A 17,054-nucleotide genomic window follows, 5' to 3' on the forward strand; every position below is an offset into this window, starting at 1 on the left:
CTGGAAGTGAAACCCATGACTATTGTCCTACAGCTGCACAACCTCTAAGTTCTTCTGAAAAAGAGTGACATGCCAGTGGGGCTGGGGCACCTTCCAGTGAGGTACCACACAACACCACATTAAGCCTATCACATACAGATCAGACCAAACACAGAGACCTGAGGCTCTTAAAAGTAACCTACCAAAATCACAAAGGCCTCCTAAATGTAACCAAGAAACAAGTACCCTCAGCATCCTCATATACAATACAGGCAGCACCCTCCTTGAAACATACATCAGAGTCACGGTGTTTCACTTCAAATGACTGTTAGACAAATTTCAACACAATCCAATATCCTAGTCAGAGAGGACTCCACTGTGAGAAATAGTGCTGCATTGCGCACCAGGCTGTGCAAGGGCAGGGTCATGGTAAGTTGGTGCTGCACCGCTCACCAGGCTGTGCAAGGACAGGGTCATGGTAAGTTGGTGCTGCACCGCTCACCAGGTTATGCAAGGACAGGGTCATGATCAGCTGGTGCTGCACCGCTCACCAGGCTGTGCAAGGACAGGGTCATGATCAGCTGGAGCTACACCACTCACCAGGCTGTGCAAGGACAGGGTCATGGTCAGCTGGTGCTGCACCACTCACCAGGCTCTGCAGGACAGGGTCATGGTCAGCTGGTGCTGCACCGCTCACTAGGATGTGCAATGACAGGGTCATGGTTAGCTGGTGCAGCACTGCTTACCAGGCTGTCACCAGGCTGTGCAAGGACACAGGGTCATGGTCAGCTGGTTCTGCGCCACTCACCAGGCTGTGCAAGGACAGGGTCATGTTCAGCTGGTGCTGCACGACTCAACAGGCTGTGCAAGGACAGGGTCATGTTCAGCTGGTGCTGCGCCGCTCACCAGGCTGTGCAAGGACAGGGGTATGGTCAGCTGGTGCTGCACTGCTCACCAGGCTGTGCAAGAACAGGGTCATGGTCAGCTGGTGCTGCACTGCTCACCAGGCTGTGCAAGGACAGGGTCATGGTTAGCTGGTGCTGCACTGCTCACCAGGCTGTGCAAGGACAGGGTCATGGTCAGCTGGTGCTGTACCGCTCACTAGGCTGTGCAAGGACAGGGTCATGGTCAGCTGGTGCTGCACCGCTCACCAGGCTGTGCAAAGACAGGGTCATGGTCAGCTGGTGCTGCACGACTCAACAGGCTGTGCAAGGACAGGGTCATGTTCAGCTGGTGCTGCGCCGCTCACCAGGCTGTGCAAGGACAGGGGTATGGTCAGCTGGTGCTGCACTGCTCACCAGGCTGTGCAAGGACAGGGTCATGGTCAGCTGGTGCTGCACTGCTCACCAGGCTGTGCAAGGACAGGGTCATGGTCAGCTGGTGCTGTACCGCTCACTAGGCTGTGCAAGGACAGGGTCATGGTCAGCTGGTGCTGCACCGCTCACCAGGCTGTGCAAAGACATGGTCATGGTCAGCTGGTGCACCACTCACCAGGCTAAGCAGGAGAGGGTCAGGGTCAGCTGGTGCTGCACCACTCACCAGGCTGTGCAAGGACAGGATCCTGGTCAGCTGGTGCTACACCACTCACCAGGCTGTGCAAGGACAGGATCCTGGTCAGCTAGTGCTGCACCACTCACCAGGATGTGCACGGACAGGGTCATGTTCAGCTGATGCTGCACCACTTACGAGGATGTGCAGGGACAGGGTCATAGCCAGCTGGTGCTGCACCATTCACCAGGCTGTGCAAGGCAGAGTCATGGTCAGCTGGTGCTGCACCGCTCACCAGGCTATGCAAGGACAGGGTCATGGTCAGCTAGTGCTGCACCACTCACCAGGATGTGCAAGGGCAGGGTCATGGTCAGCTGCTTATCGGATGCTAGGCTTCACCAAATCAAGCAGGCACTCAAGTCCTTACACCAAAAGTACACACATGACACAGTCACAGTACACGTGGGTGTAAATAATGTGAGACATACCTACCTGGACTATATGAAGAGAGACATAATGGAACTATCTGCATATGCATCTGAAGCAGGTACGAACCTAGCCTTAAGCAGAATTCTGCCATCACCAAGAATGATGCTGCAATACAAAAAAGATGGACTTCAATAATTTGTTTAACTTACAGTGCCATTCAAAGGGGATTCAGTATACATCAGCCTAGGAGGAGATGGCAGGCAGTCCTAACTGCTTTTTTAGGGATGGCTTGCACCTACCACTCACAGCTTTCATATACTGGCTAAAACTTTGTTTACCCCTACAGTGCTTCCAAAATAACACTCAATTCAGGTAAGATAAAGGTGTTACTGCTCAATGCTAGGATTCTTAAACAACTCCACTCCCTACAAGCACTCCTTACACTGGAGAACATCGATATATATGCATTGTTATGGAGATCTGGTTCAAGGCCATTGAGAGTACCCCATCGGTGCAGGGTTTCAAAGCCTACCACACGTTCAAGGCCCACCGCACTAGATGAAGGCACTAAAGGCAGTGGTCTCTCCATACACATATATAACAAAAAGGAAATCATCTCCAGACTAGTTGGAGAAGATAACAATTCCACCTAATTCCACCTAAACTATTGCACCTTTTCCAGCCCAAATTCTATTCCACCTCCACAGAAATTTTTGAACTTAAACTACAGCCAACCCCAAACAACTTCCTATCTTACCAACCCAAAAGGCCAAAAGCTACTGCCAATAATGCCATAGCCTTATCTGGAGATATCCACCCTAACCCAGGCCCCAGCTTCTATACAAACAACCCCTTCCCTCCACCCCCTTCCACCCCAACTACAAACATCCCTTTCCCCCCTCCCTATACCTCCTCTACTTTCTCTCTTAATACACTTAAGTTCTTCACTATCAATGCTCAGAGCCTCAACAACAAAATCCACCAATTACAAGCTTGGATTAACCACAACCAACCAGACATCCTAGCCATCTCTGAAACCTGGCTAAAACCTCATATTACTGACTCTGAAATCTTACCTCCAGGTTTCCACATCCTCAGAAATGATCGATTAAATAAAGAAGGTGGAGGCTCTGCTCTAATCTACTCTAACCATCTCTCTTTAATCCCTCTGCAAATCCCAACCCCACAATTCAAAAATTCTGAACTAACTGCAGGTCTCCTCAGATTAAATAAACGTAAGAATATCTGCTTTATCTCCTTATATATCGCCCCAGGCAACAACATCTCTACCCTTGAAAATATTCTTCACTGGGCCTCGACTGAAATAAAATATGAAACTTACATTCTTGGCGACGTTAATATTGACTGGAATAAAATCAACTCACCTTCCCCTTCCCTATCCATTAACCTATACAATTTCACCCAAGTAATCCATTCAACAACTCGTCCTAACAAAATCCACCCTCTAGGATCCATCTTAGACTGGATTTTAGTTTTTCATCCTAACAAAATAATTCTCTCAGGCACCATCCCCGATACTTTCAGTGACCATCTCCCTGCCTTCACTCATCGGTCAGCTAATTCCACCCAATTTCATCACCAGTACATTCAAACTCGAAATCTTAGCAACTTTACCCTACAATTTTCACAAACACCTTCAAACTAATTAACTGGCAAGTCCTAAACACTCTCCCCCTAGACAATGCTGTAGAACATTTTAACTCTATTTTCCTAGACACTCTAAATTCCCTAGCCCCTCTAAGAAACACGAATCAAAACTAACTCTGCTCCTTGGCTGACAAAAGAAACTAAACAAATCATGCATCACAGAGACAAAGCCTGGAAGCTTTATAGTTCATAGTTCATAGATTAGTACTAAGCTAACTGCCCTTGCGAGCCATTTTAAGCCTAGCCAATTATCCCTTGTGAGACTCAAACCTTGCACCTTGGGTTTGTAAGGCAAACACCCTAACCATTAAGCCACCCTCCCAACCCATTTTTTATCAGAAAAATAAACTGCCTTCTGCCTTGCTCCAATACACCCAACTTCGCAACCAAGTAAAAAAACTAATCACTTAAAAACTACTATAATAAACTTCAGTCCAATAATAATAAGAACCCAAAACAATTTTGGAAATCAGTTAACTCCCTTCTCCACCCAAGGTCCAAGAATAATCCCTGCCCCAACCCTAGTTTAACTGACAAGGAATTGAGCTCTCACTTCAACACTTTCTTCACAGAATCCATAGCTAATCTAACCAAAACATTCCCAAACAATAATCCACCTAACTCCCTCTCCTCAACACCCAACAACCTTAATAAATATCACTTTAATTTCCAGTTCAAACCAGTTTCAACCAGCTTCATAAAAAGACTCTTATCTAATCTCAAACCATGCTCCAATGCCCCTGACAACATACCCTCCCTCCTTCCTCAAATGCGCAGCTGAAGGTATTGCTCTCCCTATTAGCATCTTGATAAACAGATCCTTAAATGAATCATATGTTCCCAAACTTTGGCGTTCAGCCTACATCCTACCTCTCCATAAAGGAGGTAAAAACACCACTATTTCTAATTTCAGCCCCATCGCCCTACTCTCTCCAATATCTAAAGTCCTAGAAAAATGTGTCCACCACCAACTTTTGCCTTTCCTAACTCAGAATCACCTACTTACATCCATCCAACACGGCTTCCGCCCCGGCCACAGCACCATTACTGCCTTAGTATCCTTCCCTGAAACAGTCAATCGAGCCCGAGACTCTGGACTCCTTGTATCCACAGTACTACTAGATCTATCCAAAGCCTTTGACACCATCTCCCATACACACCTTCTCTTTCATCTCGCCAACCTTAATCTCTCCCCAAATACTCTTTCCTGGTTCTCCAGTTACCTATCTGAAAGATCTCAAGCTGTCAGATGGATGAACTCTACCTCTTCCTTCTTGCCCACACTTACCGGTGTTCCCCAGGGGTCCATCCTCGGACCCATGCTCTTCAACATCTTTATAAATAATCTTCACTCTGTCATCCCTGACACCACAGTCATCCAATACGCTGATGACTCTACCTTAGTTTGTGCTGCCTCTAACATTACTGAACACCAGACTAAAACACAAATAGCCTTTTCCACTACAGAGAACTGGATGCACCAAAACCATCTCTCCCTCAACTCTAATAAATCCAAAATTCTAATTTTCACCCCTACCAGAGTCTCCTCCTTTGACAAAAATGCTTTCAAAGTCCTAAGCCAAACCAACACTGCTAAAGAAGTGGTGCCTTCCGCAAAACTACTCGGCATTACCATAGACGAACACCTAAAATTCGACCTCCACATACAACAAAACATAAAGAAAACCCATCAAAAGTTAGGTATGCTCTACAGAAATAACCAATTTCTTTCCAACTCCTCCAGGCACACCCTGCAATTACATACCTTCTACCCTCTCTTCTTTATGGAGCCCCTCTTCTAACCAATCTGTCTACTTCCAATACCTCAAAACTTGAAACTTGCTATAATAAGATCTCTAAATTCGCAACTAAATCTAAAACCTCAACTCACCACTGCCTTACCCTACAATCTCTAAATTGGCTTGAACTTCCTAACCACTTAGACTATCTCCAACTAACCACCACTCACAAACTAATATTCTACCCAGACTCATGCCCTGCCTTAATAAACATCCTTCCACCATACACCCCAAACAGATCTCTGAGATCTGAACACCAAATCCTTATCTCCATCCACAAACCCAAACGTCCAGCTGGCCAACTTCTCCTCTCCTCCTCTCTAGGTAAAAAATGGAACTCCCTCCCTCTTTCTCTGAGGACTATACTCCAAATCCTTCAAGACCCAACTTTTTGTACACCTGTCATCCAAATGGAAATGTTCCTGCTCTCACCAGATATAAATTCCAGGGATCTCTTTCCCTGAGCTCTCCATATTCCTGCTCCTCTCTACCCCCTAGCTTAACCTGGCTCATCTGACTTTCTCTTGACTCCAAGTTTGTTCAGTCTGTTTTATTTTTCTCCTGACTGTATGAATTTTGTTTCATTGTATTGCTTGTTTATTATGCTTGCTCTTTATGCACATTTTATGTAATTGTATTTCCTGACTGTATGAATCTTACTCTTGTATTTTACCATTAACTTTATGTAACATTGTTTCATTGTATTGCTTGTGGAGCTTTTCTCCCCGGGCCTCCACTGAAAATGGGCACTTCTTGGGCCCAGTGGACTTCCCCGGTAATCAAACTGAAATAAATAAATAAATAAATTGAACAGTAACCATTTGAAATGTCATGACCTACAACAGCAAACTCAAAACACACAGACTGAATAGCCGAAAGAATGGACTTACATATACCAAGTCCGAGATGCCATTTGTCATATAATTCCCTTTTGTCTGAGGCATGGCAAGCTGAGTTGGTATATATACAAGCTGGAGAGTGCAGGAGGGCTGCCCCCAGTTTTAAGGAAAAGAGCAATTTTTGAGATTCATTATGGTCCGGATTTACTGTGTTTTTGAGGGGGGGGTCTTTCTCAGCATTTCGAGTGCTGACATTTCAATACGGAGCACACAGTCACTCCTCCACATTCAACTTAGCCATTAACAAGATCCTTTATCACATCATAGCTAACTACAGGACCCTTCTGTCTCCCTCAGCCTATAATTCCTACCTAACCAGTATGGAGTCCATACACATTAAGCCAAACACCATTTCTCCTAGGGGATTTCATCTATCCCTCCATTAACTAGGAGATGTACACTTCTAACATGAATACCCAAAGATTTCTGGACTATAAGGAAAGTGCTCATAATTCGATTAAGCTACACTGCCAAACTCCTTCGTAAAGTATGACAAAATTCTAGTGCTTCTCAATGCAAATACAGGCTTGAAGTATATATTACAGGGATTTAAATCAAGTGTATGAAACTGACATTCTTACAGGTCTTCATCAAGGTGGAAGTTAAACAAATTTAACAGGTATGACATTTAGCCAAATAGGACCAAAATTTCACCTGCAAGCCCATGTAATATAAAATTAAATAAAACAAAGAGCTACAAACAATCCATTTCTTATAGAGAAACTGCAACATATAGAACTGCCTGAATGCAAGAGTCAGATAACTAAATATCTGTCAGCGAGCAGCATTAGAGAGATATTACTGCTGGATATGTATTGTCTCCAATTTATTTTTCTTGGACCAAGAAACTATTATAAACTTCAGTATGAAAATATAAGTTAAGACTATGGACCATACAACTTTCTTTGTCATTAAATGGACTCAACCACTTTCCTCAAAGACACATCTACAGTCATCATGAATTCCTGAATGCATCTGAATACAAATATATTTTTTTCTCAAGGAGCAGGCAAAGCCTCCTGCCCCCCTCAAAGTCACTGTACCTTGACGATAAGAAGAATCTCCCCTTTGCTGATACTTTCTTCAATGAACTGGATTATTGATAAACTGTTAAAAATCGAAGATTTTTGCAAGCAGCTTCTGGGAAATTAAACATCAGATGTGCAACACAACAGTATGCATGGATTTTCAGAAAATGCCTCCAACTTTGCAGGTGCTTTCACATAGTTAAGTATGACCATCTCATTTTAATAATGCCAACTAGGGGTCTGGGGACTGGGAAAAGTAAACATTTCCATATACTGGGGTAGGGAGCTCACACTTTTTCCTGTAAAACAACTGTGGGATATTTTAAATTTTATACTCTCAGTTATAATAACTGGGATGTTTTAAACTGTACACAGTTATAATAACTGATGTTTTAAATTGTAAACTCTCTGTTATGATAACTATAACTGGGACAGTTGTTCCTGGTGCCAAACAGTGAACCCTGTGACAGCACAGGGCTAGCGCAAACAACTTTCATACAGTAATACAGTTCCATGTACTTAACTACGTTAAAGAATGTCTTGAGGAATGGTAATTCCTTGCTAGCATTCGATGGCAAACCATCTCTAATCGCAACACATCTTTAATCGGTTTCTGCATTCCTAATCGCAGTACAATCTCTAACATTAGAACATTTGGACACCACAGGCCCTTCTTCAATACAGCAAGTAAACTTCAAGGTCGATTTGCCCTCTGAATGGACTCTTCATCCCTTCTGATAATATAATGATTCATCTTTTATTGCAATTTAAGGAAGCCCTGCAACACTTTTCTTGAATATAATACAAGTTTCTAACAAGCAGCAACATAAACCACCTGCTAAAATCAGCATCATCTGAATATAACACTTGCAGACCAAGGCTGACTCATACACTTGTGTGTTCAATAACAATCCAGCAAAATCAATAGACAATTTTCAGACTAATATGAAATTGCTTTTTATTCTATCTTCCCAAAACTCTTACTTATTATTTTAACTTTTTATCAAAAGACAACGTACTTACCAAGGTGACTAAAATGTACTGCATTCTCGATCTTCATATTCTCTGGAGTCTGCTCCTGCAACACAATGCAGTTTCAGTTTGTGAGTTTTACATTTCCTGATAGCCGTGTGGAAGTAACTGTCAAGTACTTTTAAAAAAGATATCCTGCAAGCAAGCAATTAAACCTCACCATATAACACATATTACTCGGGTTTAAATCAATACATGAAACTGGAAAAGGCTGTTAAATGGGAACTTGGCTTTCCAGATGCTTTGCAAATCGTGCAATTTGTGCAGTTACTATAAAATCATACCTGCTTCATGCAAAATTTCATTTAAAAAAAACCTGAACAAACCAATCCACCAGTGATGGCAGCAGAAATTAAATGTTCTGCTTGTAGTCAAAGTGTATAAAATTGTTTTGCAATTTCTGTACAAAGTGAAGCTATCGTCACAAAAGAAAGCATCTACTGATATTGCACATTAAACCAATTCTGAGAATTTAATTTTATTTCTCATGGGGGGGGTGGAAGACTGCATACAATTTACTTTCCAAATACCAGGGTACACAAACATCATAAAGTTAGATAAAGACTATTCTGTCTGAAAAAATGCCAATACCAGAGTGTATACTAATAAGGTCAGATAAAGTCAAGAGGTTGCTAGGACCATTCTAGTGTCTTAAGAAGGTGTGGCTATTGTACATCTGATTTAGTGATTAAACTGACCTACTCCCTTCTTTCTCTTTCACTCTTGATTCAACTCTCTGTAACTCCTGGCAATCGGCTTGAGTCCAAGGTATACGTAATTAGGGAGTCCTTTTATAGGTATAGTTTATTATAAATGGTGCAAATGCCAGGGGATAAACATGCACCATGCATGAGGAATGCACAGATTGTTATGGAATTAATTTGACTGACAGAGCATATTATAATAAAACATTTTGCTGTTTACTGAATTATTGCCACTTCTTTGCTGTTTATCTGTATATGTTTCTATTACCCCTTCAATACAGTTAAAAGGTGATTACTTACTAAATAAACATACCTGCAACAAACATTAAAATGCTACAAAACTGTCAAATCTCAGAGACTTTGCTTCCTTAGTTTGAAAATAGTGCAACTGTCATGTTCTACACATGCACATCTGGTTACGAACTAAACCAACTCTAACAACATGATAATTTTTAAAATCTTTTTATTTTATTTTTTATGACCTTCTTGTCTGTCTAACTCTTGCCCTTTTCAGTGGAAGCCCAGGGATAAAAACCCTTACAACACAAAACCAAGAGCAAAGAACAGTCCATGTTAAGGGATACACAATGGAATTCACAGGACAAGGTAGAGCATATGCAGTTTTAACAACAGCAACACCTACAGATGCACAGGTACCTGCACTGCTTTACCGCTAGTGTAAGCTGTGCTGATTAATAACTCAGGCAAGTTAGCGGAATACCAAGAAAGCAGAGGTCTGAAGATTCAGAGAGGGAAGACTGTCTAGGCGATATGAAGATAGAGAGAGCGACAAGAAGGCTGCATTATAAGAACAACGACATAAAACAGCTACAGAACTAATTATGTGCTACTCCTAAAATTCAAAGTATACATATCAACACTGTATGAGCCCTCTGCACCTCCCATATTTTTTCACAAACTCGACAAATCAACATATGCTGCAGACTATAAAAGTCATTTCCTCAGCCTCCTAGAAATAATAAGCTAAGTCCTGGCACAATTGCAGCAGCCCCATATCAGTCACCAGTCTGTAGACTGCAAACCTTACAAAGCCACTAAGTCAGAAAGCAGAAACAGACATGTCCCACTAATACTGGACTCCACTGTTAGACACACAGACTCTGTGCTCACAAGGCTGGAAGAAGGTCTAACCACAGTGTCAGTCATGACACAAGAGATCTGCAATACCATACCCTGGACAAATATATAAATGAGCTAGCAGTGGACCATGCGGATGTGAATTTAAGGACTTGAAGAATAAAGACCTACTTAAAGTCTATGATGAGCCAAGTTCAACAATTTCACCAGCTCTCATGTGGCTTCAGCTGACGCTTAAGCATCTGAGCTCTACTCCCACCTACGTAAGTATATAAATCTAGTAGTCCTCACTAGAACTAAATATAATGGCACATTTAAAAATAAACCACCTTGGTGGACCACCAGTATAAATATGCTCTTCAACAAAAAGAGAAAAAAACTTCTGAATATCCTATAGGAAATTGAAAGCTTTTAAAAACGTTATCAAAAAGATCAGCAAAGAACTAAAACAATTAGGAAATATGAAAGGTAAACATGAATAAAACTAGTGCCAACACACAAGGATAACTGCAAATCCTTCTTTACTTAAATTTAAAAGACAGAGGAATTAACTCCCAGTAATGTTCTGAACTAATTACATATGCCATTACCCACACTGACCATAACAATACAACTACCTTAACCAGCACTGGGCTGCAGTGCAATAACGCCCTATTATGACCCCTGTGACCGGTTTAATTATCAGCGTGTATGTCTCAGGATGGGTGTACTCATCTTGGGGAGGGAAGGGTGTGTACAGGAGTTGTCTCTTGTGGATGATATTTGGTGGAGGTCAGGGATGTGAGGGTTCTCTTCAGGAATGCATGGCTTTGGTGAAGTGTCTAAAGATGGGATGATATACCAGCACACCCACTGCATGTTTCGCCCAGGAAAATACATATGTGTGTGTGTGTGTGTGTCTGTGGGGGGGGACTGACATAGGGCACAGCAGAAAATCCTTCTCAGATGGTGACTCAGTTTCCTCAGTGGCCTCAGACAAGAGCTGGAGAAGTCTTGGGAAGGTTTGTTTGGTTCAATAAACCCTGTGAACAAGGAGAGACTCTTGGGTGCAGCTCATGCTCAGTAGTGAGGGCTGGCCAAAAAAAATTAAACAAAAAAAAAAGATATAGTTCACCTACTTGCAGACTGATTTACTGCTGACTTTACCCCAGAAACAGTCAGTAAAACTCAGAAAATTCTTGAATCTCAAACAACTACTGGGATAACATCATCTGGACATGCTCCATGGTCTTCATGGTTAAATAACTGCAAACACGCCTTCCACTGGCCTAGACAATTTACTTGGGCGCCTGATAAAAAGAACCGAACATGCCCTCGGTGAACTCTTCCTGCATTAGTCTAACCTTAATCTAGCCACAGGGTATGTCCCTGAGGTATGGAAAATGCTGTTGTAATTCCCCTTTACAAAAGGGGCCCTGCCACAGACCCATCAACCTAACCTAATCTGCAAAGCCATGGAGCGCATTATCCATAACTTCACATACTAAAAACTGGACCCACAGCAGTCTGGTTTTGCCAAGGATAACTCATGTCTACTTAATTTCGATTTTTTAAAGCCACAGATGCAGTCAATAGGGCACACAAGCCTTTGATACTATATACCATACTGAGGATGTAAATAAGGATCTATCCTGAGGCATTTTAGGTTAAGTGGTTAGAGGAGTTGCAAAATGACTGAATGACAGAACTTGCACAATTCAGAAAGCAACTATCAGTGGACCCCAAAACTGAGAGCTGGGATATTTATTTTTTATTTATTTTAGTTTACATTTGTTGACCAGGATAGTCCAACTGTTTACATATCCATTTTCAGCGGATGCCCTGGGAGAAAAGCTCCAAGGTACAAACAGAAAGACATTACATAAAACTTAAAGACATTACATAAAACTTAAAACATGTTAGCAACTGTCAACAGTCTATAGTAGTAAGAAAGTTGTACAATTTAAAAAAAAGGTTAGATAAGGTAAAAATCTTAGAAATTACGATCCAGTACAGTAGCCATGAAAATGTTACCTTACAATAATAGTGCAAGTACTAGTCAGGCTTAGACCTCCATACCATAAACCCAGGCTCACCAACTTTGCGAATGATTAAGATGGATGTTATCCTTCAATCCACAACAACTAGAACTAACCCTTACCAACTAATGGTGTACAGAAAAAAAATAAACTGTAGTACTGTCACCTTTGGCAAATGCCTCTCATGCACAATTTACAGTCCAGCAGTACACCAACCAAAATGAACACAGAAGTCAGGGACCTTGACACCTGGGCCGAGGACTCCCTCCTCTTTGAATAACAGTAGTCAGGAAATCCTTATATCTAGCCCAACTTATTTCTAAAGGCATCTCATTCAAATCAGAAGAAGTTACCATCCATCTGTAATCAGCCCTAATTAGCTAATTTTACAATACAACTACTCTTTCAGCATGTACCTAGACAGATGCATTAGCTAGAAAAGATCCAAATGTTCCTAACGGAAATGATTACTGGTTTAAAAACTTTACTTACCAAGACAGGATCGTAGCCCTAACACTAAACTCTGTAAACTCTGTCTCTTATGGACCGCTACAAGTAGATCTTTGTCTTGCATTCTGTGCCATCCAGAAACATACCCTATTGGACCTCTTGTTCCTCCATAAACACTCAAACTAAGGATCTACACCTCCACCAGTACATAAATAAAACATGGTGAAGGGGCAGAGTTATTACACAGTGGCTACCCCTAACCGTGGAAAAAGATGCCTTTACATGTTAAGAGTGGCACCCTCACATATTTTAAGAAGAACATGGATGATTGGGGATGGGCATCCACAAATCCATCCCTGGTCTGACTTGTTCGGCCCTCCTGGATGTGGGAGGTATATTATGAGTCATAAAGATGCAAACAGTCTCTTAACTTACTCACCATATAACAGGATACATTCATAAAGTTAAACGCCTGCAACAGCGACAACTAAATGATCAACCTGAAGCTTCAAAAAAAAAGTTAAGTATTCACCATAACATTCCATCTGAGTGGTTGGACTTCATTTGTCATCAACCTGTGGGAATCGGATCCAGATCAGATACAAAACGGCAGCTTCACCAGCATCTGATCCGATCTCCAAGCTCTTCCCCTTACCCATAATACCCCTCCATCTCCTTCCTTTCCTCAGATCGAGTTTGCCACACCAAACAAATAAATCCGATCCAATATATCTTACTAACAATGAAGAACAGGAGAGCTGCATAGGCGCTCTCTCCTGCCTACCAAAGTAAGAACATTATGAGAAGGTCAGGGGGAAGGAGGCTGGGACGGCTGATGACAAATGAAGTCCAACTACTCAGATGGAAGGTTATGGTGAGTACATAACTTCATCTAAAGTAGTTGACTTCATCTGATCATCAACTTGTGGGACAGAGTCCCCAGCTACCAAACTCTTGGGTGGCCCTCATGGAAGGATATTTTGGAGCACTGCGGAGCCAAAGGATGCTCTCCGCCAAGATATCATGTCCAATTTATAACGAGAAATGAAGGTGTAAGATACTGTTAGAATGGGCATTTACTCTACATGGAAGTGACATGCCTCGGTCTTTGTAAACCTGAAGGATGTAAAGGGAAATCCATCTGGCAATGGTTACCTTAGAACAACTTCGCGTTGGAATCGGTTTGCCCAGAAAGGGTGTAGAAAAGGGCACAAACAACTGATCAGACCTGCGAAAGGCCTTAGTCCTATATAAGCAGTAATGCAGTTGTCTATGTACGTCTAATAAATGCAATTTATATTCACTCCTGTTATGAAAATTTTGAAAGAATCAGGTAAATTGATCATTTGATTGATATTTGTTTCAGAGACCACTTTAGGAAGAAAAGAGGGATTGGTATGAAGTGAAACCCTGTCCTTATGGAAAACCATACATGGAGGTTTGACAGATAATGCTTGGAGTTCTGACACTCTCCTAGCCGAGGTGATGGCCACTAGGAAGGCTGACTTCCACAACAAAAATTTTAAATCTACAGAAGCAGCTGGTTCAAAAGGTGGAGCAACCAAAGCTTGTAAAACTAAGGTAAGATCCCAAGGAGGAGAAGGATCTTAAATCAGGGGCCTTAAGAGAAAGGAACCTTTAATAAAGGTTTTACAATGTCCGGAGAAAGCTAGCAAAGTCATGTTCTCACCTATATGGAAGTTGCAAATGGCAGCCAATTGAACTTTTACTGTAGATGAGATAGCACCCTGCTGGAAAATGTGTGCCAAGAACTTAAGGATTGCTGGAACAGGAGCTGTAAAAGGATCCAGATCCCTTTGAGAAGCCCAGATGGAAAAACACTTCCATTTGCTACGGTATAGTTTTCTGGTGGACGATTTATGAGCTGCCACCAGAATAGTCTTGACCGGAGAAGACAGACCGGGAGTGCTAGCAATCAATGGAAAGTACAGTTGTGTACACTTACCATAAATGTAGATGTTCAAGTGTATTCACTGCTGCAGTCATCACATTTGGGTTATCCTTGCCAGGGTAGCCATCGGCCGGCCAGAATACCAGAGGCGTAGTATTTCTGTGCAAGTTGCTGTCGCTTCAGGACTGACGTCAGGTCATCAGTAGTATAAAGTAAGGCAGCTGACACCATTACATCAGTTTTTCTTGGCCTAACCTGTCAGGAGCCTCCAGGTGGGAGCCAGGTTCTGGTGGAAGAATCCCATCAGTAGAAAGTAAATACCAATATGTCCCTTGTAAGGAAAAAGAAGAAAGAAGAGGGGGATGGAGGGAGGGAAACCAACACTGCAACAGTGAATACACTCGAACATCTACATTTATGATAAGTGTACACAACTGTACTATGTTCTTCGTGTTTCACTGTTGCATTCATCACATTTGGGTTGATTCCCAAACCTGAGGAAAAAGGGTGGAGGCAGTCAAGGAAACTAGGGGCTGGCTAGGATGCCCTGCAAGACTGCAGAGGCAAATCTTGCCCTAGATTTAGAGAAGATCGGCAGGTGGTAATGTTTGGTGAAGGTGTGAACAGATGTCCAAGGTGGCAGCCTCCAGGATGTCCCTGGTGGGGACTCCTCTGAGGAAAGCTGCAGAGGTGGAGGCTTCTCTGGTGGAGTGAGTCCTGACCCCCTTGAGGGGAGGCTTTTTGTGTTGTTTGTAGCAGAAACGGTTGCAGTGTGCTATCCATTTAGAGATGGTTTGCTTGGATATGGCTTTGCCCTCTGCCCCTGCAGAAAAGCTAACCAGCAATTGATCAGACTTTCTGAAGGATTTAGTCCTGTCTATATAGAATCTGAGCTGTCTGTGCACATCTAGAGAGTACAGTATCCTTTCCCCCTTGTTCTGTGGGTTAGGGAAAAAGGTGAGCAAATGAATGGATTGGTAGAGAGCCACACTGGACACCACCTTGGGCATGAAGGATGGATTAGTCCTGAGGGATACCCTGTCAGCATGGAAGATGATGAAGGGTTCCACAGCCATGAGTGCTTGCAGCTCGGAGACCCTTCTGGCTGAAGTGATGGCCAGAAGGAAGGCTGTTTTTCAGGAGAGAAATTTTAGCTCTGCTGAACAGGCAGGTTCGAAGGGGGGGGGGGGTGTGAGCTTTTCCAACACAAAGTTAAGGTCCCTAGCTGGGGTTGGTGCTCTTCTGGGTGGCCTCAAGCTGCTAGCCCCTCTTAGGAACCGTTTGATCAGAGGGTGTGAGAAAAGGGGCTGCTCAGTGGGAAAATGAGCAGAGATAGCAGAGGCATGAATTTTTATAGAGGAGAAAGAGACCACTGTGTAGTAGGTCAGCTAAGTAATCCAGAATGACAGGGATGGAGGGCTGTGCCGTATTGGCTCCCTTAGCCTGAATCCAGGTGCAGAACCTTTTCCATTTGTCAGCATAAGACTTCCTAGTGCTAGGGTGTCTGACCTCACGTATAACATCTAGAACCTGTTTGCTGAGGTTGGCAGATTGATCTGGGGTTAGGGAATAAGCCAAGCTGCCAAACTGAATGTCTGTGATTGGGGATGCATGAATTCCTCTTCTCTCCAGGTCAGGAGGTTTGGTACCTGAGGGAGATGCCAAGGTGGCAGAGGGGACAGGCTGCGCAGCAAGGGCTACCAGTGCTGGCAAGGCCAGTCTGGAGCTATAATAATTGTCCTTGGTTTTTCCTCCTTTATTTTGAGCAGTACCCTGGGGATGAGAGGTAATGGAGGAAAGGCATAGACAGATAGATTGACCAAGGGGAAGGACAGGGCATCCACTTTCCAAGCCATGCAGTGATGCTCCCTGGTGCAGAACTTGCTGAGCTGGTGGTTGGCATGGGAGGCAAAGAGGTCTACCCTCGGGGTGCCCCATTTCTGAGTTATTAGTGCGAAGGTTCTTCTATAACTCACTCGTGTGGGTCCAGAAGATTTTTGCATAAGTGGTCCCCCAGAGAGTTGAGAGAACCCGGTAGGAATTGTGAAAACAGGTGGATTAGCATGGCAGAGGCTGTGTGCCAAAGGGTCATGGCCAGCCTGCACAGAGGGTAGGACTGAGTCCCTCCTTACTTGTTGAAATACCACATCACAGTTGTGTTGTCTGTTTTGATCAGGAGAGCCCCTGGGGGGAGAAGGAGCTTGAAAGCTATCAAGGCATGCCTGACAGCTATCATCTCTTTTTGGTTCTGCAGGAATGTGCTCTACTGCCCTCATGGAGAGCAGGGAAAGGACTTGCTTTTGTGCCTCTGCCCACTGGTTTTGAGGTAGATCTGGGAACCCTTTTGGAAGTTGGAAGGGTGTGGAAATAAATTTTGTATCCCTGGGACACTATGTTGAGAACCCAATGGTTGTTGGTAATGGTGGCCCAGGTGTTTGCATGAAAGGGGAATTTTCCTCCTAGGGGTAAGTGGAGGTGGGCAGAGAGGGGTGAGAGTGAGGAGAGTCATTGTGAGTTCTTATCATAAGGGGGTGGTTTAGAACTCCCTGG

General features: G+C 43.2%; 1 protein-coding gene across 3 annotated transcripts in view; it reads right to left on the reverse strand.

Moving 5' to 3' along the window:
- Positions 1 to 17,054, reverse strand: part of L3MBTL4 (L3MBTL histone methyl-lysine binding protein 4) — a 2,903,854-nt gene that overhangs the window by 2,081,386 nt on the left and 805,414 nt on the right. For all 3 annotated transcript variants that reach the window (XM_044066510.1, XM_044066511.1, XM_044066512.1), the window contains one exon: positions 8,314 to 8,368. In XM_044066510.1, the coding sequence (XP_043922445.1) occupies positions 8,314 to 8,368 (55 nt within the window). The remainder of the gene's footprint in view (positions 1 to 8,313; positions 8,369 to 17,054) is intronic.

Source organism: Protopterus annectens, chromosome 3.part1, assembly GCF_019279795.1.
Source record: "Protopterus annectens isolate FY-2018-M chromosome 3.part1, PAN1.0, whole genome shotgun sequence".
Taxonomy (NCBI): Eukaryota; Metazoa; Chordata; order Ceratodontiformes; family Protopteridae; genus Protopterus; species Protopterus annectens.